The sequence below is a fragment of the Rhamphochromis longiceps genome, linkage group LG23, assembly GCF_057381845.1.
Source record: "Rhamphochromis longiceps isolate RC_006_pf linkage group LG23, R_longiceps_female_GT1.1, whole genome shotgun sequence".
Classification (NCBI taxonomy): Eukaryota; Metazoa; Chordata; class Actinopteri; order Cichliformes; family Cichlidae; genus Rhamphochromis; species Rhamphochromis longiceps.
In genome coordinates this window covers 2,919,793-2,944,054 of record NC_140578.1, presented here as the reverse complement: position 1 = coordinate 2,944,054, position 24,262 = coordinate 2,919,793, and the positions used below count along the sequence as shown (strand labels likewise).

At 41.0% G+C, this 24,262-nt stretch overlaps 1 protein-coding gene across 2 annotated transcripts; it reads right to left on the bottom strand.

The window, feature by feature from the left end:
* Positions 1 to 532: 532 nt before the first annotated feature.
* rxrgb (retinoid X receptor, gamma b) lies at positions 533 to 24,262 on the bottom strand. 2 transcript variants are annotated; one of them, XM_085397530.1, is made up of 10 exons: positions 24,105 to 24,262; positions 9,443 to 9,678; positions 6,741 to 6,885; positions 6,201 to 6,380; positions 5,608 to 5,768; positions 4,761 to 4,890; positions 4,142 to 4,274; positions 3,742 to 3,833; positions 2,667 to 2,772; positions 533 to 1,049 (listed from the first exon to the last, which is right to left on the bottom strand). In XM_085397530.1, the coding sequence occupies exons 1-10, from the start codon at positions 24,133 to 24,135 to the stop codon at positions 902 to 904; spliced, it is 1,362 nt and encodes a 453-aa protein (XP_085253656.1). In that variant the 5' UTR covers positions 24,136 to 24,262; the 3' UTR covers positions 533 to 901. The 2 variants fall into 2 exon arrangements, with proteins under 2 accessions (XP_085253656.1, XP_085253655.1); XM_085397529.1 differs by lacking the exon at positions 24,105 to 24,262 and adding an exon at positions 18,353 to 18,720.

Here is a 24,262-nt window from a genome sequence, read left to right as displayed (position 1 = left end):
CCTATTGAAACATGTGAGCAAGATATGGCTGTATGCTATTTTATATTCTAGCTCCAGTTGCAACTATTGCGGACAACTGCAAACCCGTGCGGATTTTGTTACATATCAGCCAACATACTGACTCATTCCAGTATAGGCACATATTCCGACGTAGATTTATTTTCTTTTTTGTTCTCTCTAGATTCCTATTTCTTCGTGGATTATCTTCACCAAGAAGTCTTAATGAAATCAAAGGTCTTTGTGATGAGGTCCTGGCAGTTCGTGATGCTGAAGCCTGCAGAGGCCCTGACGAGTCATGTAACTCTGACAGACCGTAGCCACGAGGAGGATACAGGAATCCGTGCAAACAGCTCTAAAAAAAAAAAAAAAAAAATGCTGTGAAGCAGCGTCTCTCGTCTTGATGGCACTCTGTGGACGCCATCTGGTGGACGAGGAGTGAAAATAGCAGGTTCACTTTATATTTGATACCAAACACAGCTAATAAAAGAAAATGTGATAAGGCATTAACACAATGCACAAAATATTTCATGTACATTTTTAAATAACTTTATTCTGTAAGAATTCTCAGACACGTTTAAGAAATTCAGGCATGGTTTTTGTTTTATACAATTCTGCTTTGAATAAAATATGATTTTTTTTCTTCAAATTTTGCATTTGGTGGCTTTTGAAACAAACACCTGAAATTAGCTATTTACAAAATTCCAAACCAACTTTATTGGAATTTATCGAGTTATGACTCCACCATCCCCACAACCACATTTTTTTTAAACATTTTAATTGCATTTTTTTTTTTAAATGGGTACAAAATAAGCTGTTTTACATTTCAATCAAGTCTTTTTAATTCCATCATCATATTGCTTATGATGCGGGAGTATGTACAAGGGAAAGGGGAAGACGTGTGTCATGTGATCTGATGCGGAGCCTCCAGCATCTCCATCAAAAAGGTGTCAATAGGCGTGTCCCCAATTAGCTTGAAGAAGAACAGATGCTCCAAACATTTGAGGCCGATGGAGCGCAGGGCAGGCAGGCGCAGCAGCAGTTTGGCAAACCTGAGAATAATAAAAAGTCGTGCCAAATAGTGAGGCGAGAACAACTGAGCTTAAAACTCACTTCCACACATGTTCAAAGTTGTTTAAAAAAAAAAAAAAAAAAGCCATATTTTACACACACTCACTAGCCACTTTGTTTGATACACCTGTTCACCTGCTTTGTAATGCAAATATCTAATCAGCCAATCACATGGCAGCAACTCTGCATTTAGGCATGTAGACATGATCAAGATGACCTGCTGAAGTTCAGGACGAAAGGTGACAATCATCTATACGGTTTGCAGAGAATAGTCCAAAAAAGAAAATACATGCATAAGATAAGATAAGATAAGATAACTCTTTATTGTCATTGCACAGTCATACATAGTACAGTAGTACAATGAAATTGGAAAAACTGTCCTGCATGGGAGCATCTCTGAATGCACAACATATTAAACTTTAAAGCAGATGGCCTACAGCAGCAACAAGACCACACCGGGTCACCTGCTAAAGGACAGAGCGCCACCTAAATTGAACCACAGAGGAATGGACAAACAATGTCTCATTTGATAAGTCACAATTTTTACTGTGACATTAGAATAATAGGGTCAGAATTTGGTGCAAACACCATGAAAACATGGATGCACTCTGCCCTGTATACAATTCAGGCTGCTGTTGGTGGTAGTGTGTGTGTGTGGGAGATATTTTCTTGGCACATTTTGGGCTCCAACTGAGCATCGCTTTAAACATCACTGCTTATCTGAACATTGGTGCTGACTATATCATTATTGATCACAGTGTTCCCATTTTCCGCTTTTTCCAGCAGGATAAAACACCACAGTCACTGGATCTCAATCCAATAGAGCACCTTTGGGATGTGGTGGAACGTGAGAATCCCATCATAGACATGCAGCGATCATATCGATATGGCCCAAAAGGACTAGCAAGATGTTCCTAATAAAGAATATAGTGAGTGCATATCAAGATTTTTTTTTTAATATTGTAAACATCTCACTTTTCATGAGACAACATACCTTACACAGTAAGCCATTTCAAAGAAAGTCAAGCTAGTGTTACATTTACCTTTCAAAAATCAATTCTTTGCTCAGAGATTTATGATTTAGATTAATGAAAACAAACAAGAAAAAGTATTACATGTTGCAGTGGTGATCTTTTTCACTGCCGGGCTGTGGCATGCTAGTTTCACTTCAATCATGTGCACTTTATGTCATAATTTCACCATTAAACGTTTTTTCAGTGAGGTGAAATATTCATGGGGTAATAATAATAATAACTGTGATCTCAATAGTGACCAAAATATTCTTAAGCGTTCTTTCTGCATCTCAGCTGTGATGTGTTGACTTTTCAGGAAGTTTGCAGTGTCTGCTTTTACCTCTAATACCTGTTGCTCTCAATCAGCTCCCAAATAAAAAATACAGTCAATGGCAACAATTTGCAGTTACAAATAGCGTTATCAGCCTACATCCTTTTAAATGCAATGTTGTGGTTAGGCAAAAGTTTTTTACTTGCATAAGAGCTGTGTACTAATATAATGCAAGCTGCCATCCTTATTATTCTTTACATCCAGTGCAGCAATGTGTTTAAAAATGATCGATGTTGTAATGGAACAGTTCCTACCTGCCAGGCTGGTCCGGGTACTTCTGTTTTGTATACGACTCCAATGAAGCATAGACCTTTTCTCTCAGCCCCTCAACCTCTGCTGGGTTAGACAAACCTTTTGCATCTGGAAAAAAAGACCCAAAACAAAACACACAAGTCATTCTGCTAGTTTGTGATCGAATGGAGTCAATTTTCTGCAGTCTGTTTGTGATAACATGGCTGTTAACTGTGAGCAAAAATCATAAATCTTTTGCTGTCTAACAACACAGAAATTCTGTGTATTCCATTTGAAGCTGTAAGTCTGAATTTCAGCGTTCTCAACTTTCAATCTGTGAAAATACTGTTGTACATATTTGATTCGCTAAATAAGCCATATACAGAACACCGTGCAGGCTCGAACCATAAATGTGTTGCTGTTGTGTTTTTCAGTTAAAAAACAACAACAAACCCAAACAAACATCACCTTGTATCCCCATCGTGGTATGAATGGCTCTACTTGCTAAGGAACAAAATAAATCCTGTTTTTCTGACTTCACTACTGGAACACACTCAACTTGGGAGTGATGTCACTCCCAGCCCTGCTTCCAAGGGAAACTGAATGCATCATTACATTTAGAGTCCAGCCAGAACCTCATAAATTTTAAACAGAGATTCAGAAATTCCTCCACAAATAGTGACCTAATTGCTGCAGGATGGTTAATTGACTGATTTATATGACACAGGTGCTCAGCAAAGCTGTTTTCTTCTACCAAGACACCTGTGCAATTGAAAATGGTTGCTGCAACTACTTACAATCAGCAAAAAGAATCCGGGCAATCACTAATTTTTCTTGATATAAAGTAGATTACTATCCTATTTTTAGTCTAGTCTGACTGAGCCATTAGGAACGCATGGGTGCACAGTAAAATCTCTCCAACTAGCCATAATATTATGATGACCAACATTGCACTTGACAAATATGTTCACATGAATTTCATGAATCCAGTATAGTGATTCTGCAGTTACTAAAATAAGCAGTGAAATAACACAACTGAAATGTCGGTGAAAATGTTGTTTTGGGTGGTATGTAACAGTCTCAAGAGGCCAGACTGACCTGGATTGAAGAGGACAATTGCTCGCAAGCAGCCGAGCTCCGTCTTATCCATCTTCATATCTTTCATTTTAGATACTAACTCTGTGAGTACTCTGCAGGAAATCAAGAAAGAAACAATGACTAGTCACAAAAATAGGACTGAATTAAATCAGTACAAGAATTAGAATAATTTCTCAGTAAAGAATTTGCATTTCTATGCAAATATGTACTTAGCTTAAATGACAACACACTGAAATGAATGCAGTTAAGACATTAGTAACATTTACAGCCAGTTAACGGTGGTGTTGGGGGGGGGGGGTTGCCTCCAACCACAAAATTTACAGAATTAAGAGGTTAATCATGAAGGAGTCTAAATGTCACATTATTTTATCTTTTTGTCTCATCTTTCAATCCTTCCTACCTGTCAAAGATGGAGCCAACTCCAGCACTGTGGGCGCTGCTTCTGTGGACGTGAAGACCTGTTGCCAGCAGGATACCGTCTTTTACCGTGACCGAGCGATGCGAGAATGATGCAATTAGTAGCTCGTTCCAGCCTGGACACAAAAAAGGAACAAGAAAAACGAGTGACATCTCGATCCACTCGTCTCTTTAAAGCCCGTCTTTAGTTTGTGTAAATTAAATACACAAAACATGTTCTGTGATTTCCCTGCTTGCTTAAAATTAATTATCCATTTTGTGACTTTTTCACTTTATCGTCCTGGCATGTGTTAAATCTCCTCCCAGCAGAGGTCAGCACTGGCAGCAAACTGCACTGCTGGGACTTGCAAATGGTCCAGTTATTTTGGTTTCACTGCTCCATTAAACTAGATGTTACAAAAAAAAAAAAAAAGACTTAAATAGACTGCTTGACATCGGCTCGGCAACTATGCTGAATGAAAATACTACACAAAAAGTGAGGGGGGAAAGGGAGGATAAAGGACTGTTTACCCTTGCAGGAAACTGCTGTGTATGAGTGTGTGGTCTGATATTTGTGTGAGCATAAGCTTGCCGCATGCACTGGTTTGTGTTTGCGTGTCTACCTGCTCGTAGTAAGATGACCTGGTCATCGAGGGGGAGCTCGGAGAAGTGCGGGATCCTTTTCGCCCACTCCACCAAGGTGAAAAGCTGCTTGTCTGCTGCTTGGCAGATATTGGTGACGGGGTCATTGGTCTGGAGAAGAACATGTAGGACAAGTGCCAGACCGATTTAATGTGATTGTAGGCACTGTTAGTGACATCTAAACCTTTTCTAGCAACAGCTGGTAACCAGGTGCAGCAGTGGCTATTTTTGACTCTTTTTAAACCAACAATTTCTCTCGTTGCTTGCGGTAGTTTTAATACAATCCTAAATTCTACATACCAAAGAAGGGAAATATCTTGAAGCACAATTCAATTCAAGTTCCGCACAGCTTTTAAATTGTGGCTTTGTTACCCAACCTCTAGGTTTTAAAATTCATTTAAGTGCTTGAGCTCATACCCAGTAAATTGCTAAATCAGTGTTTACTTAATTTGTTTACTAACTTGTCAGATTTAAGAGTTAGTTTTGGACCAGAGCAACTCGGCAGCTCGGCTACATTATCTCAACATATTAACCCAGGAGATTATGACAACTGCACAAAGTAGCTTGTCAGAATTTTGGAGCAAAGCCTAGATTTATTCCCATAAACTCCTCAGCTTGTGTTATTTATATTCAACTGACCCAATTCCATCCGGTCTCAGCTTCACACTCAAAACTATTTAGCCAAGCTTGTGTGTTTATGTTTATAATAAGATCAGTATATCTTAATAGCACAGCACATCTTGGCATCTAGTTTCTCCCCAGAAAAACTGCCTCAGATTCATAATACAAACAGTGAAAGAGACATGGACCAGTGTCTGTATTAATTACCGAGTTCCCGGGGCTGCCGTCGCTGTACGTCTCTGTTTTGGGTTCTACAGCCAACTCAGCATCTAGGATCTTGTCCACAGGCATGTCCTCATTGAAACTGCTGGTGGATTCTACCTCATTCTCACCCCGCTCTTTCCCACGCTGCCTCTCCTCCTGCACCGCTGCACACAGACACACAAAAAAACCACACAGCATTTAAACATCCTGAATTGTTGACTAGAAAATCCGTAATATTAGCAGATAACTCAAAACCCGTCCAACCGGTCGCGACAGATAGCCGCGCCTCCCTGAGCCTGGTTCTGCCATGAGGTTTTTTTCCTTCCCACTTTTGCCGAGTACTTGCTCACAGGGGAACGTCTGAATGTTGGGATTTTCTCTATTCTTGTAGCGTCTTCATCTTACAATATTAAGCGCCTTGAAGCGACTCTTGTCATAATTTGGCGCTATATAGAACATTCAATAAACAAAACTGAATTTACCTGAAAATTATAGTTTTACTACAAGACAAAACCACATGTGATTTTATTTTAACTGCAAAATGTCACATATTGTTAAAATTTCGAACCAACCTTTTTCTAACCCTCCATACACACCTTCTCTTTTCATGCCCATGGCCAGGCACTTCTGGTAGCGGCAGTATTGGCAGCGGTTTCGCTGGCGCTTGTCAATCAGGCACTCCTTGTTATCTCGACAAGTGTAGCTGAGATCTTTGCGCACGGTCCTCTTGAAGAAACCTTTACATCCCTCACAGCTGTATACACCATAGTGCTTTCCTGAGGAGAATAAAGCCACAGGATCAATATTGATTAGGACCACTATTCAGCTTGCGTCACAGTGCATAAAGCGTCGCACTGGCTTGTAGACTAATTTCTGGGCACATCTTTAGAATTAGGATTGGAAATGTGTTAACTATTTTCTGTATGATAGACAACCTACTTGTAACAACACACCGATAAAAGATATTTGCAGAAACATACGGCACAAATCCTGACAAAATACTTAACAAATGACTTCAAACAAGTCCGTCTTTGTCTACTATCTGTTCTCATCTGGGTGGGGGGAGTTGTGGTGGTGAGTGGGAGTGTAAATATGCTTGCCCATCCCTCTCCTCCGTCCTTGCATACTAACATTACCTGAGGAGCGGTCCCCACAAATGGCACAGATGTGCTTTGACATCCCTCCCGGGCTCGTACATTGGTAGTTGATGTTTCCCAGATTCTGTAGGCCCGGCGGAGGCTTGATGTCCTCTGAGCTGCTAACACTGTTCATAGAGTTCATCTGCAGATGACAGGAAGAGAGAAGAGAGAACAAAGAATTAAAGCTGAGGTGGCCAGAGCTGAACGGAACAGAGCAGAGGAGGAAGCAGAGGGGAAGTAAGAGTGAAAAGTTTGTGGTAGTCTCATGACACTCTCTCCCTTCCCCTATTTTCTCATTTTGTCTTCCGCTCACTCATATTTTTTTGTTCCCCCACCCACACACTTTATTGTGAAAGTGTCTTGGTATGATCACATGCTCAGCCTGTAGGAGGGGCTGAGGCCTGTCATACAGGTTTTTTAATGTTTGCTGACAGGGAGAGTCGCAGGAAGGGGGAGTCACGTGGAGCAGGCGCAGTTCTCAAACTCAGCAGCAGAGGGAACTCATGGTGAATTTTATGCTTTGTGATGACAGTTGGCATTTCTGTTAGACCTCCAATGAAGGCCAAATGTATTTTATCTGCCATTTTTTTTATATCATAAGCAGTGCTTACAGCAGCTTTCAATCCCAAGTAGATGCACAATAATGCACACTTCAACTGACATGATTTATATCTCTTACTGCAGCGTAGGGTTTCGCACCTGATCCCAAGGAACCCCACGAGATATACGAGTAACTCCCAAATATGGTACATCAAGACTCCAAACCACTAAGTATGGCCAATTTAGAAATAATGTGTAATATAATATGTTTCCCAAAAAAAGAGCAACAAGTTAAGCCTCCTTTGATTTCTTCATATCTGCTTCTTTCTCTTCTTATCATCGTCCAGCCTGTCGATCCTCTCTCAGAGAGACACATGGAAAGCATATTTGCTTGATCTCCAGATTCCAACCAGAAAAAAACAAGCCTGGCCTACATATACCTTGTACTATATGATGCAGCATGATATACAGTATCGGACATCCTTCTGACAGATCCTATCACTTATTTACAAAGTGCACTCTCAATATTCTCCAATGGCAGTCTGAATTTGGGACTCTATATCCATGAATTTGCAGCAGAGACCATCACACAAGAGTGTTTCTTTTTGCCGTCATTCAGTTTAATGTCAGCATGCTGGCTGCCTGCAGGGAGGCGGTCACACCCTAAATAAGCTTTCAGCAACAGCGTGCTCGCTTATTGGCGTGTCTGTAGTGAGCAGCTATTCAGCGTAGCATAGAGTTTTCATAATTAATTTTGCATGATCTAAAAAAATAAGTGTTTTTAAACTGTCGTTTAGACAACATGCAGCTTTACACAGACAACAGGATGCTGTAGAAAACGGCTACGAGCACTGCATATGGATTATTGATGCTTCATACATTTTTTATTCAACACATGGTATGAAGAAAATACTGCATGAGACATGCAAGGTTTACTGAGTGATGCACGTGTTTGTTTTTTAAATCTATATGTAAAGATTTCTGTAAAATGAAATTGATTTTTTTTGAGTAAATTTTTGCTGATTGATGAATTCATTAAATCGCTGATTATTTAACTGATCAGAAAATCAGTTATCAGCTACTCCAAAGCAAATGTGATGATGTAAAACAAAGTCAGTCACAATCATCCAAATAAATCAAATTTACACATCATTTCTCCTTGTAATTAAAATAATGATTTCATGTTGCCTCATGTTGCTAACACTGTCATGTTCGTAATCTTCACTCCATGAAAAACATGATAAAAAACCTGCCAGCAGCTTTGTTTTTGGCATGCAGCAAAAAAGCCAAAATCTCTATCATAAAATGTATATCATCGCCTGCTATTCCCAACAGCACGGTCCTGAATCTAGCCTTGAAAGCACCATGTGCATCCAAACATCTTTGTTTCTGTTTGTATGGCTGACTGTCAAATCACTGAGCTTAAAAAGTGCAACAGAGCTCCTGTGACGTAAAGAGCCTTGGTATTATTAGTATATGCCTAAATGAGCACATAAAAGTAAAACAAATAAATAGAAATATCCGCAAAGGAAGAAGGAGAAACCATGAAAAATTAGGCTGCCCTTTCTCCGTCTTTCAGGAATCCATTAATAGTCATACTGTGTCTTATATGTCCAATTCTATGAGTGTAGTAATTCAGAACTCATGGATGACCTTTAGGGAGAAAAGTTTAAAGGTCAGCAGAAGGGTAAAAGAGTGAGAGTAAAGCCAAGCTATGCCTGCCAAACACATTGGATATGGCTAACCTTCAAAGTCCTGTCTGCTGGAGGAGATCCCAAGCAATAAAGGCACATGACCACCGAAAAACATGTTATTTAATACATGTGCACCTTGCCAAAAGTAACAGTTCTAGCAAGTAGTATTTGCATTCTTCACTACCTTAAAACACACAAACTCTGCTTCAAAACACATTCTCTGGCATTTCCAAATGGGGTTCTGAGTGGTGCATTTTTTTTTTTTTTTACTTACCTGCCTTAAGAGTTCGCTTTGACAGAGAATGGTGAAAGAAGAACAAACATTTCAAATATAAATGCAAAAATAATAATAATCCTGTCATGATAATTTCATGGATACATAAAAGCAACTTTATACTCGAGCCATTTAGGGAAATAACAATTCATTGTTATCTTCTGACGACCAAACACCCCCACATGTCTCACCTGTGGACTGCTGAGTGGTCCGAAGTTCATGTTGGGAGTAGACTGCAGCGATACAGAGGGCGAGCCCAGGGAAGATGTAATAACTGGATAGGGAGAGGCCAGGCCGTTCATTGGTGAGCCCAAGGTGGACATGGGGGACGGTAAGGGCCTGGAGGTGCTGATGACTGATGGGTGACCCACCATGCTGCCCATCAAAGGGGGGTGGGTGTGGGCTGTACTCATCGGCCCTGTAGAGTCTGGAAAGGAAGAAGGTGCATGTTGAAAAGAACAAGCAAATACTTTGGATTTAGGAGTTAGGAATAAAAGAATTAGGAAGGTACACCTACACAAACAAATGCATCCATGCTACCACACATGCTTTCTTTGCGAAGTTGTACTTTGAGCAGACACTATCTAAAGCCACTTGAACAGCAGACTATTCAAAGGCGATTCTAATATTTATGTATATACACAGCGGCAGAATAACAGAAACATTATATAACCCAGTACTGTATCTCTGCTAACTTTGGTCCTAGGAAGGACCTATTAATCTGGGAATTTTGTGTATTACGAAAATCAAAATATCCACCCAAGTCAGTTTTTAGCTGCATCCAAAATAAACTGCTTGAATCTAAAATGCATGACTTTCGGGGTATTGGGTGACAGTGTAACAAGTTTGAAACCAATACCGACTTGTCTGACTTCATGAAGCTGAACTCGACACCACAGATTTGCTGAATCACAGATACAATAGACATAAAACTAATAAACAGAGGCGAATAAATTAAAATAAAATTCAACCACATCAAACCCTTGTTAGCTATCAAGTCTCCACCAACTAGGAGAAAAACTAAATAAATCTGGCTCCACTATAGTTTGTCATTTGGTACTGAGCCGATGTGTTCAGTGTTTTTTTTCTGAAACAATATTTATAGAACGAAGACCTGAACAGTAAAGTTGTGGAGGATAAAACCAAACTGATGATCAGGATGATGCTCTACAGTCAGATGACGGAAATCAGTGGATTGTTCAAAAAGGACGTCTCTACATTACCATTAGTCATTTGATACATTTGTATAAAAATTAGCTTCAAGGTTTGAAACAGTTTAGAGGTTCCACATGAATGGATACACTAAATAATCACACTTTAAAACGTAAAGTCTAGCAACTGTCAAAATGATGATGTTATCTAATTAGAATCCAGGTTTGGGTTATATATTGTTGGCCAGTGGTGCCATGTGTCCTTTTGGAGTGTAAATTTAGCGACACAGAGTGAAGCCCATCTGATTTTGGTCACAGGATGCTGACTTTGCTCAGCGGCCATTGATGTAAACTGACAGGCTGGCATTTACATAGATGACCTACTTAGAAAAGCTGTCAGTCAGCTGGGTAACAGGGCATGGTGTGTAATTTCATGCATGTGTTGTAGCTGCGAGTAATACAAATTCAGCAAATACCATCATATACATATGGTGTGTACGAGCAAGAGACCAAGACACATCTTTACACAAATGCCAAAGGCTATCATAATACAGACAGATGCAATAAGCAGTACCCCTCTGGGCTAATGGTGATGACTCAACGACGCGAACAAAACTGGGCTTTCTTGAGTAAAATGCTACTGATGAAGAGTGACAGACCACCATATGCACATAAATATTTGGATAAGCCTGCAGAAGTTTTGGCTTTTTTGTCAGTGTATATCCCCTGCCTCCATTTACACACACAAACACACACACAAACTCAGCGTGATACTGGGCTTTGCACCACTGTTCTTAGTTAAATGTCACATTCTTGTGTCCCATGTGCGTCTATAAAGCTGGGTTGTGGCATGATTGCACAGACACGCAATGAACAGCACCTGTGTTTTGGGTTTCTTATAATCTTCAAAGTCCTTTTTTTTTTTCCTGAATCAAAGCTGAACCGGGTGCCCGGAGAGAGCCCCAAGGGAGGGTTTGATGTCTTTTTGTCACAACTACTAATAACCTAGATCTCCAATGTCAAAAAATACACTTATTTAACTTAAAAGTTGAAAGTTTAAAAGATGATTATTGATTGTGCACTTTCCAACAGATAAGAATGGAGTCTTTTATCACTTGAAAGTTCATTTAGTAGAGATTCATGGTTGTAAACAAATCTGAGTTGCTAAAAATACTGTAAATAACAAGAAAATGCTAGTGATCAATTAAAATCATGAGTCAAAAACAGCGTGACTACAGCATGACCCTTGAGATGCTGGAGATTAGCTGGGCAGCAAGAGCTCCATGAGTTGATTTGTTTGCTTGGTTTATTGTGAAGTCTCATTTAACACAATAAATTGCAGGTTCTAGCTTCTCAAAAGTGAAGAATTTGATGCTTCCCCCTTTCTTATGTGACAGTAAACTGATTATGTCCAAGGATTGCGGGACTGTTGACCAGACAAAACAAGACATCTAGAAAAATCTTGCGAGATTTAAAAGAAGGGAAAGGGACATTTTCACCATTTTAAGAATGATTTACCACAGAAAAGATTCTGACAACTAATCAACAGTTCAAAAAAAAAAAGAAAAAAGGATCAGCTATGACCTAGACCTCGCTGTGACTAGTCTGTGTGATAATCTTAAATCTAAAGAGCCATCTCAGCTCCTCCTGTATGTCATAATTGCACAAAATCTGAATTGTATGTACTTGTCAGCACTCTTTCAAAAGCATGTTCTTTTTCCTGACTTAAATTTATTTAGTGCATTTTAGATTTCACCAAAAATATCAGCCTAAAACAAGAGTTTTCCTGCTCCCACTGAATGAAAACATCCTAAACATATGGTTTGGTCTGTAATTATGATTTCTAATCTCTGCTTTTGAAGTTCGCATCATCTTATTTATTTTGAATTTCATTGCTGTCATCGCTTTTTCTGCAGGCCCCTTTACTAACATGGTCACTGTGACTTGAAATGGAACACACAAATATAAATTAAACTTGGTTTTCCTTATCTGATCTGATAAAAATGTGTCAAAATTGCTAAACGCTAATGCTGCTAATCTGTTTGTTTATCTGACTCTGGGGGAAAAACTGTCACAATTTGTTTTTGACCTTTTAGACCTGAAAAAGTTTGTGACTTCAGTTTTAAGGCTTTACTCAGAGCAACTTGTCAAACATTTTGAAACAGTTTTGAAATGTTGCTGTGATATTTAACCTTTAGCACCCACTTATACCACATTAAAGGAAATGGTGACTGAGTAATGAAAGACCATTGCGCTGAAATATGAAGAAATTGTGAAAAAGGGAATAATGTCATGTTGTCGGGCTGGACGCAGCACTTTCTGCACAAAGACACACAGTAAGACACAGCTGGCCATTCACTCCCTCTCTGTACGCAAAGGAACAGATGTTGTGCAACTTCCTGTTTAGCAGTGAAACTATATCCTCCACCCCCTTCTTTACTCGCCCACTTTCTCCAGCCCTCCACAAGTGATCCCTGGCAGGCAGAAATGGATTGGGGCCTTCCTCTCTCTCCCACAGAGCTGAATGGATAAAAGAAATATACTTCACACTCCAGGCTGTTACAAAATGCACTACATAGATTGAAATTCAACTATGTGGCATTGTTCCCAACTTTCCCGAGTGCATTTTCATCCAATCAACACTCTTATGTAATAGACGTCCACTGTACAACATGTTCTGTGTCTGATTTCGTGCAATGGCCCCTCTTTTATGTGCATGACAAATTCCCTTTGGGGTTCATAAAGATCCATTCTATTCTAGTACAGAGTGGGAGATATGGCAACAGGGTACTCCAGCAGCCAATAGTTTAGCAACATGCTCTGAAGACCAACAAGACTAGATGTAAAAGATAATATGAGGATGAAAATATGGAGAGAAATGAAAAGTAAAGTAGGTAGATCGGTGGATAGATCGGTGCAGTTCTATTTGTGACCTGAATGTTCAGATTTCCTGCTTGTCTGGAGACAGGGTCCGTTTAAACTCTGAAAAACAACATACATGTTTGACACAACACTAACGACAAATCTTCGCCCAGACCTGAGTGTGTTCGTGGCTGCATTACACAGGGGAAAAGAAAAGCACACGGACAGTCAACTGGTGGGATGCCTAAAAGGGAATTGCTAGAGAGGTGAACATTTGGGAAGGGCGTGTGCGAGTTTTGTGTCCGTGTGTAAGAAGGCCAACATGCTCAGTGGAGGAAGCACAAATGGGCCCCGAGCGGCTCAAAGAAGCCTATCCTTGAATGACCCGCCTCAACTGGCAGTCCAATCTAAGTCACTTGCACAACAAAGACTCTTAAATGCACAGACTATATTTGACCATAATCCATCCATTCATTTCGTGGCACAGAAATGTACGTTAGCAGTCTGCAGCATTCACAAATATGTCGTTTGACTTTTCCCTCTCAGTCTTGTCTAAACCTATGCAACGCTTCAGCAACTCAAGCATCTATCTGAGAGCAAACAGAGCAGTGAAGGGCACCTTTGAACACTAGTGTCGCAAATCAAAGGTCACTTGTTACCAAACTCCTGAGCCAAGTTCAAAAGAGTTTTCTGTCTGCAGCAGCGCAGGTCTCTACTGATCGTTCCCAGAAATTACTGCACTGAGGGCGGATGCAGGACTCGCACAATAACCTGCTAAAATGCAGCTTGATCTGACTTTGCGATGAAAGGCTCCTAAAAATTGACCCAGTGTAAATCACAGCTACTTTTAGCAAGAAATGTAACCCATAGAGTTTTACAGCACATCAGCCTATTTTCATATTAGCTCCCTTTTGATATGCTTATTGTGTTTGAAAGATCTTTGAATGTAGAGTGATTGCACAGTTATCAACAATAACAAACCAATCGCGGTAGTGTTATATTAAACTAACCTGTGCCAACCATGTCCACACACATCAAGATTGACTCTTTTTGCTGTAGTCTTTGGAAAATTGGGATTAGTACTTTTTGCCTCCAAGGCATTTTTATAGACTAACCAGTTAACCAGACCAGTGAATACTAACAATAATTCTTAATATGACCTTTACTGAGCTTAACAACATCACATTATTCTGTTCCCTTGCATGCAAAAGATTCAAACATCCTCATCAAACTGCCTCTGCTGTGTCAGATGATCATATTTACTTTGAAAGCCAAAGGAAGGAATACCCAAAGCCACAAATACATCACATTGATCTGATGATCAACAGGTTTAAAAAAAAACATCACAAACCACAAACCCTCTAAATCCCTTGCAGTTAATTACTGGGTTGTAACTGGATGGAGCGCTGCACTGAGTAGTAATTCAATAAGACCAAACTAATAATAGCTCCCGTCTGGAGAGCAGACCAGCACTGGGAGTGCACAGTGAGGGGATGACGGGGTGGGAGCAGCAGGAGCAGCACTCCTAAATGACAACATAAACTTCAAAATCTATCACATGAACCCCAACAAAAAGGAATCCTCAGCATGTGCATGGATTCGTTCAATAACCGTCTACTCTATATGTGTTTTTATGCAAAATGAGTTAAAGTCTGTAGATGACAGTGCCGTGACCAAATGACATAGAACAGAATGCATCCTAAAGTAATCAGACGGACAGCCTGAGGAGCTCATTAGATTCAGTGAACATGTAATTAAGAAATCTCCGCGCTGCCAGTCCGGCTCATTTGCGCTGGCTGCAAACCATCACACTCACTCCTTGCATGCGCACATACTCGCTCACACTAAAAGAGGGGGGGAGAAACCCCCCCTCAAATTGTCTGCACACACCAGCATAAAAATCACCACCCTTTTAACATTCATTTCTTGACTAAATGAGGTTGATATCTGATCAATTGTGTCAGTAAATCCTCTTATCCCCGGGTATGTGCAGCTCAGCAGGCCAGCTGTCAAGAAGGTGGGAGGCCCGGGGAGGAGGGGACTGAGAGCCGAATAGACCCAGGGAGGAAGAAGGTAGCAACGGATGGCTGGCTGGATGGCTGGGGGAGGGCACTGCTCTCCTTCTCTTCCCAGCCCTCATGACTGCACTAACACTACCACCACACACTCCTAATCGCCCTGCCTGTGCGAGGACATTAGATCATGAGTTGAGAAAAGCCCCTGTTTATTTTCTGCACAGCTGTGATTTTAGGAGATACGAATGGTTGCTGGTGATAGAAAATAAAGATACAGTCCACTGTTACATAAGCAGCACTGTGTCCAAAGCTGCTTCAAGGACACCTGTTCCATTTTCGTACTGCTTTGTCAGCCAAAATTAATACCGCTCATTTTACAAGCAGAACAGATGTTACAGCTGTGTATCATTCCTGTCTTGCTGGAAACATAAAGAAAAGTGTGTGTGTGGGGGGGGGGGGGGGGGGGGGGGGGGGGGGGGAAGTTGTGTCCATAAAGGCTTACGGCTGTGACAACATAAAGGCTTCAGATAGCAAACCTCTCTGACCCCAAATTCTGCCCTGTGAAACCCTCCAGTGAAATCAAATATACTTCTGAACAGAAGAGGAATAAACTCTTTCCCCCATTTCTTTCAGTTTCCCTATAGCAAGCATTCATACAAGCAAAGCAAATTGTTTGGAAAGTACATATATTGTTTTCCCACAGGCGGACCACGTTTGTAGTTCTCTTAAATCAAACACAGACCTGCCACTTTTGTTTTTTTGGGGTTTTTTTTAAACACAGGCCCACAGAGAATCGATGAGCCCATAACTGAGACAGGGACAAGATAAAGACTGTTTTGCAAGTGATAAAAGTTTGGAACTTAAACAACACGAGCTAACACAGAACAGGCTGACCAAGCAGTCCTGGAAAACAAACAAACAGCTGGGCCGAAAGTCCCAATGCAAATCGGGCATCCGCCCTTTTGGCTTCGCCTGCTGAGGTAACTCAAATTAGTTCCTAGAAGTAGTCATTCACTGTTAAAGGGGGCAATGGAGATATAGCCATGTGCTGTTGACATGCACACACGGACACACAAAACACACACAAACCCATTCATCTCATGCTGCGACCAGGCCGACCTGACCTCGTGAACTGAAGACAGATCCTAGAAAGAGGACGACACTTACACCAGCTTTCTGGATCCTAGAAAGACAGTCGGACTTACACCAGCTTAGCAGCTAGAGTGAACACAGACAGTCTGGTCTTGGGGTACCGTATCACATGAAAAACAATGTGTTCCTTGTGGTCATATACAGAAACATAAAAAGGCCAATCGGGAAATGAGAAGAAAAATGCTAAATGACAAGAAGCGAGGTAGTGATAGGATTAAGCTTCTAAGCCATAGCCATGCTAACGGCTTTGCTTTAAGTTAACTGCTAAAGTCAGGCAAGCTGCTGGTTATTCGGACATGATGCTAGGAGGTAGCACATTTAGCACAACAAAACAAAGTTTTCAAAAAGAAGGATTCGCTCCCTCAGAATAACTACACCGTACCCCTTTAACTACAAGAGGCATTTGACGATTTTCCTTTAATCTTCTAAAAATTATTCTTAGCTATGATTTACTCCACATTGCCAAAGCAACTAAAATGTGAAAATCAAACAACAGAAATATCTTTAAAGTTAACATGGGATCAAATTTATTTAAACCCAGTGCTTGGTTGCTTTAAAAGTTCCTATAAACTAATCGCTGTTTCAGACAAGGAAAATCATTATGAAACCATATGGTGGCTCCGGTTTAATGCCACATCTATCAATTCGTACTGGACTGTTGAAAAACATGCAAAACTGCCAGCATTTATTAAGCTTTAGTCCTGTTGTTTGTTTAAGTTTTATTGAATTGCTCCTGATACTAAATAGGCAACACTGTATTTCATCAACATAGCTGAAGCTCAGCATAATATGGATTTAATCACAGCTTTGTCGAATGTCCTGCGGTGCTTTTAATGAATGATCAGAACAGAAAGAGCCAATAATAAGCATAACCATGAACATAAAACACTTTGACTGCCAGGTTTGAAAGTCGGTATTAGACTATATTACTGTCCTCAGACCATACTTCCACCCAGGCCAAGAAAATCCACTGAACAACTTTAGTATTTTCAGAAGAATTTGTTTCTCAAGGACACTCAAAAACACGAGGGTGCTCTAAAATGCACAATTTGCAGATATACATATTCTCTAGACAGAGAAGCCACTTAATGGCTCACACCAATGCTTCCCACACCTCTTCAGGAAGGATAGAAAGGAGAAAAAAAAAAGGAAACAAACACATCACTGAGGCTGTTGATGGAAAGGTGACAGGCAGTGTGACACAAATGGAGAAAGAAAGCGTGATGAAGAGGGCTAACAGGAAGGGACAAGTGTTGAGAGATAAAGAGACAGTGAAGGACAAGGCAAAGAGAGCTGGAAGCATCCTTTTAAACTGAGTGACAACCCCGCTGAACTCATCTGAGAATTCAAGTGAGTCACTAGTTCTAGATCCCGATCTCCAACTGGAAAACCTTGTACCTGCCACAACTTGTTAAAATGACCCAGTGATGATAAAAGCAGGAACTAATCTGTTAGCAGAGAATATCCTGGAAATAGATTTAAAGATGCAGTTCCTTGTTTAAAAAAATAATTAAATGTTTCGTTATTTTTTAGCAAGGGATATATACAACATGGGTGAGAGAAGAATATATATAAAAGAAAAAAAAATGGGTTTAACGATCTGCAGATGCAATTGCCATGAGAGTTGTTGGTGTCTCCTCGGAAGAAAGAAATTCAAAATAACTTCATCAAAGAGTGCACAGGGATTAGAGGCATTACTCAAATGCATCTGTGCACCACGAGCTTTTCGTGCTCAAGCTTCACTTCTGTTGAAACCAACAGAAGAGACGCGTTGCATCAGAATGATTCCACACACACACACACACACACACACACACACACACACACACACACACACACACACACACACACACACACACACACACACACACACACACACACACACACACACACACACAAAAAACAAAACCCAGCTACTCACAGTGACCATAACCTATTTCCGTTCCAGGGCTGCCCCCACTTCCAGGTGATGCCACTGGATGCCACATGTCTTCAGGCCCTAATGGTAGTGCTGGAAGAACACGAGTCGCTCAGGACCAGGTGTCAGACTCAAAGTGCTGGCTTGGTGGGTGCTCAATCGAGCACTTTTCAGAGAAGAACGGGACGGAAGGGTCGGCGTGTAGAGGGAGGGATGGGGGGGCCTCCGTGAAGAGCAAAAGAGGCGGAGTCCAACAGCGCCGGTTATAGGATTACCCAGATTATCCTTCCCCAGAGATCAATCCCACAGGAACTGTTTGCTGCCCGACTGCAGCACAAATCAGCTCCTCTACCGCCCACTCAACTCATGTTTCTCCTCTCTCTTTATCTCCCCCTCTATCTATACAGAAACACCTGTTGTAGTGGTACAACCAGGAGGTCTGGCCAGAGGGGGGCGCGGTTGGGGAAGGTCATGGTGGAAGGGGTTGTCTAAAAGTACAGTACAACCAGACGTTTCCAATTACTTCCTCTAAAAAGGGTTCAGGGCTAAAGAGCAAGGGAAGACAGTATGAAGACACTAATACAGTCCAAAGGTTATTATATGTCAGTAACATTTCTTCACTACGTTCTCCTTGTTTTTTTAAACATCACAAATTCTCTTTCTGTTTTGCAGGTTTTATAAATGACGTGTGTTGAGTGGGTGACAAGAAGTGGTCAGAGGTTGAAGTTCTATTTTGTCTTGCCAAAAATAACTTAACACCATATCACGCTGTGAAATAACTGTGCCAGCATACAAGCTTAAAGGTATTGTTAGCAGCATGTTCAGTTGAGTCGCCTCTGTGAATATGTTCGTGTGTTTAACAAGTGTGATAGCATTCCAGGAAGTCAGGAATTGTCTTTTTTAGGTGCTCTAGGATAGCCAGGAAAACACAGGGCAAAGTGAAAATCCAGATGCACACACAGGCCAAAAATATAACTTAAAGGCAGCGAGGAACAATACATGAGAAATCCTGAGGGAAGCTAAATAAACCATGCAGAGATGGATTTGATCTGCAAAAGTAACCCTTGGTGGAAGACTGCGTCTACTGTAGCAGGCTTTTAAATCAGGTAATAATTTTTAGACTTAAAAATATGCATGCAAGAAGTAGATGTTCTACTTGTTTAGTGATGACAGAGGCAAGGCAACATGTTATTATCACCACAAAATAGACCAACCCGTAAATGTTAAAGTGTTCCTTCTAATTTATCCTTCTTCAGATATTCAAACTGAGATATGGCACCAGAAACTTCCCATTTCTTGTGTCCATCCATTTGCCTTACACAACTCAGAGCCTTCTTGCGCAGACTACCCAGCAAGTGATTGGATCGACTACACAGTGTTTAAAGGAGAACCACTAGTAAACATATACTCTCAGTGACACTCGTTTGGCTTTGTCCTCCTCCTGTGACTCAGCGGCCCGACACATAAGAGGAGAACATGACGGAAGAGGAGAAACGCTAGCGTCTCTTTAAGAAATCCCAGAGGGAGAAATTAAAATAATGCAATCCTTCTGAAAAGCACGCTGTGTTATATTAGTGTGTCATGGCCCACATAAAATACATGAAATTAACCCCGAGAGCCATAATTAGTAATCACAGATGTATTATGGTTTGTTAAGGCGCGGGAAGAAGATAATTGGCAGCCCTAAATTTAGGCTACATTCTTAAATCTAAACTTCTAATAATGTAATCAGCGTACTGTCCCCTCAGGAGAAAGGTTTCCTTATGGCCTGCTCTCCCTGCCGGTAGTGATTTCTGACAGCACTGAGGACATAATCATGTGGCATATTCAGCTGTGTAGACATTTATAGGAAAATACAGTGGAAAAGCAGAAAAGAGAAGGGAAATTATGCTACATTAATGTGTGCTTCTGCTACATGTTGATGCTCTGTAGAAGTGAGACAGGAGCAGCACACTAAAATGGCACTCTCAAAGCATTAAAAATAACCAAGCGAGGTTTCCAGCATGTTCTTCATGGAGAGGTTTAATGAGATCTAATGTTCTTAGCTGCTACCTGTTGCTGCTATTTGTGCACCCACAGGACAAAAAAAGCACCATGAGAAATATTTTGGCTGGTCAGTCAAACTAGCATCTATTGAGTTATGAACTTGGGCTCATTAATCACACTCCTATAATAGTATAAATGAGTTCCACAGTGCTTAAACTTTCAAAGCCTGTGCTTGTTTTGGAACTGACTCCACATACATTATTCTGTCAACATGGGAACACATCAGCTAGTCTGCCGACTTGGCCTGCAAAGCCAACGGCCAATTTTCGCAGCTTCCTGTGTGGCGAGGATATCCAAACAGCGGATACTGGAAATCCGGGTCAAACCTTCCTGTTCATTTCACAGGTGATTGTATGCACACAACTGAAGAAAATGTTTAAAAGTTATTGAAATGCAAACAAAGTTGCCTGAACGTGATTGGTGAGAAGAACTTGGGGCTACAAATGTAAAGCTAAGAAACTTCCAGCACCTTTGCCTACAGAGTCAGTTTACAACTCTGTCTAAAAATGTGCCTAGAACTCAAGGTTATGGCTTCTATATGCCTGTTTTGTGCAAATACCAGTAAATACTTAACTGCAATTATGAATGACAAAGAAAGACAAAACAAAGAAATAATTCACATCATGCACGTAGTAAACTAGGGAATGTTTGGCCTATTTCCAGTGGAAGATTTTAAACACACATTTAGCATTTTTTAAATTAAATTGAAAAAAAAAAACTGCACAAATCCACAAGCAGATTACTGCATTTTCACTACTGAATCCTCAAATATTTTCCTGTGTGACTATTTTCTAATTCTTATTTGATTCCATATATTTATTACTATTATTCACTGCACTCCAGCCTTTTTAGCAGAGCAGTAAGAGTGAACCACTCTGCATTTCTCAAACTAATAGTAGCACTGCTGGCAAACAGTTTTCTATCAATTAAGTAATCAAGTAATGTTCCCTCTAGGAATAATATTGCAGATGCATCAACAGCTTTAGTTCTGTGTGCGCAGGTGCAACTTAAAGCTTGCACACACTGAGAAGTGCTGTTGCAGGAAATGACAATTTATTGAATATCAGATGGAAAAAGGAGCCAGATGTTAAGATGCCTTCCAAGCAGTGAACAAATTAAAAACTCAAATTAGATAGGTTGTTGAAATCAGAAATAGCTCAATGCATCTCATAACTAAACATTGCTTTAGCACATGAGCCTTTGAAGGTTCTCTGCTTGATTAAAGCTGGAATTAAATCAAGGATTTGACCTTCTTCACTAATGACTAATTACTGGCAATTAGCCCAGAGAATGGCCTCTTTTTGCCCCCTCTTTTCCCTCATCCTGCTCTCACAATTGGCACCCACTCAAACACACAATCAAGGCAAGCTGACTATTTTACGCGGAAACACAAATACGCACACGCTCACTTAAAAAGTGCCTGAAAATAAACCTTTTGTAGGTATTGTGTGCTAATGAATGTGTGAACACAGGGGTACTTCATGTCTCAAGCTGGGATCCTTGAGCAAATACCTGCAAAGAGCCACACCTTCTCTACCTGTGTGATGTATTTAATTCTGCCGCAGTGGGAGGGGAGGAGGTTTTATTACTGCAGGGACTTGACAGTCAAAAGGTAAAACTCACATTCTTTAAGTCACGTGCCATCACGGTCACAGTCTGTTGTAAAGGAGTTACTCATACAAGCTACTGCGCAGCTGTGAAGAATAGGCATGGGTGTGTGAATGTGTGTGGGTGTCCTCCTGCTTCTGTCTGTGCGTGCACTGGGAGGTCAACTGTTGATCCCTAGGAAGTGATGAGTTTTCAAACCACCCCCCTCACCCTGGTTTCAATCCAGTTCTTCTTTCTGTCATGACCTCCCTGTTGTGTGAGCCAAATAAGTTCTCACCGTCAAATTTCCCAAAATACGCGCTCATCAGCTTGTCTAGAATCACTTCCACTGATGGAAAATAAAAAAAATGCTGAAGTGCTGAGAGAGAAAAAAAAATGCTGATTCTACTTTAAGCTCCGAGCAGGCCTGCATCAAACCTGCTGAAACATAACAAGTCTGAGAAAAGCCAAGAGGAGGAAGAGGTGGATCATGAAGCAATCTGCACATAATCACCAGACTGTTTTTTTTTGACTCCACACTGCTTCGCCTCAGCTTCACGCTCCTGACAGATTACAAAGGGTGACCATTTTCAAGTCAGAATACAAGTACTGTTTATGGCTCTGTTTTCGTACGTGCTTTGGTGCATCCTAAATCATAGCTGTGAGCCAACACATAGACAAAACAAGATTTGGAATGACTTTCAGTGGTTGTGGTTTTCATTTAGCTCTGTGGCTTTACTACCAACATTCAAAAGCAAATGCACCAGAAGAGGAGGATTCAGCTAATCCTGGTTTATGAGAACTACTTTAAGATTTATTCATAATACATTTTTTCATACCAAAAATTATGACTATTTCGCGTTTAAGACAGACCTCTAGCCTTTGCAGGTAGTGAGTAATGCTACAGCAGCATTACTGTGGAGAACAGACTCTCTGTTTAAACAAAGACCAATGCAATTTTGGAAAAGAACAGTGTTTAAATCGCACTGTGGAACTTCAATGCAGAAACACGATTGGCTAATATCTATTAATATCTAAATCTTAGGATGCCATTACTGCCCAATCATAACAGATCTTTAAAGAGAAAGAAGAAAGAGTTTAGCCCTGAGGGACTGCTCCATTACTTCTGTACACTGTGGGTTTCTCTCAACACACTCTCCTATCCAGATGTCATGTCATTCCCCTGGGAGCCACATTCATTATGGAAACAATACTCAGCCCCTCCAAATGGTGCAAAGATATCTGTGATAGCATAAACAGGCGGTACAGTTTTGCCTTCAAAGAGTTAGCCTGCTATTAGATTTTAAGGATAAGTGTGTGTGACTTAATGAGACTATATGCGCAAGCCTATTAGACCACATTTGGTTTCAACTAAACACTTAAATGGCACAGGGTATTTCTGTAAGTAGTGTGTCCCACGTGTTGCTCCAAGACGTCCTATTTCCTTGTCTCAGATGATTTTAAGCGGCCACAAGAAGGATAACAGAACAAATCCAATCCACTGGTTCAAGGGCAAAGTCACCGAGTCAGATCAGACTTCAGCTTTACTGAGCAAAATCACATCACGCTGTCATTCAGCTGAATATGGCCACGGCGGTGACCAGGGCGCGTCTAGCACGCTGCACTCCTTTCTACCACAAAGAGGGAGCCTATAAGTTTGTTTATCAGTGGAAATCCGCCATTCCTCTGCGCAGTTGAACGCTTTTCCCCTCTCTGGATCTGACGACCTACCCAGACCAATAAATTGTGTTTCTGTCTCAAACTGTTTAGCAAGAGACGCGCGACAAGCACCATAAATTACATAAGCGCAATTAAAGTGCCAACCTCTGACCTTGCCCGACCGGCACAGCCATGATCACCTGACTTTTGCAGTGACCGCATCTTTCGTTTCAATTCGCGCTGTTCTAACGCGATTATTTAAGAGCAAGCGTAACAACAGGATCCACACACAGCAGTTGGTGGTTAAAGTCCGAGAACACTTTCGCGCACCGCTTGCTGACTGGAGAGAGAAGACGCCATAAAACAAACGCGCTCGCCGCTGAAGTCACAACAAAATGCAGCGGCTTCGCGGGGAGCACCGCAGCAAGATCGGACCCGGGCTAAAATACGCAAGAGTACTCACTGAGGTGTAGATATGGATCATTGCTGTCCATACTGCGCGAGTTGTTGCGTCGATTTCCTACAGTCGGTGCTGCTCCGCATCCCAGCACATTCCTCTCCCAGCCCGACTGAACTCTCTCTGCAAGGCGGCTCTACACAGGGGCCCAGCGAGGGAGGGGG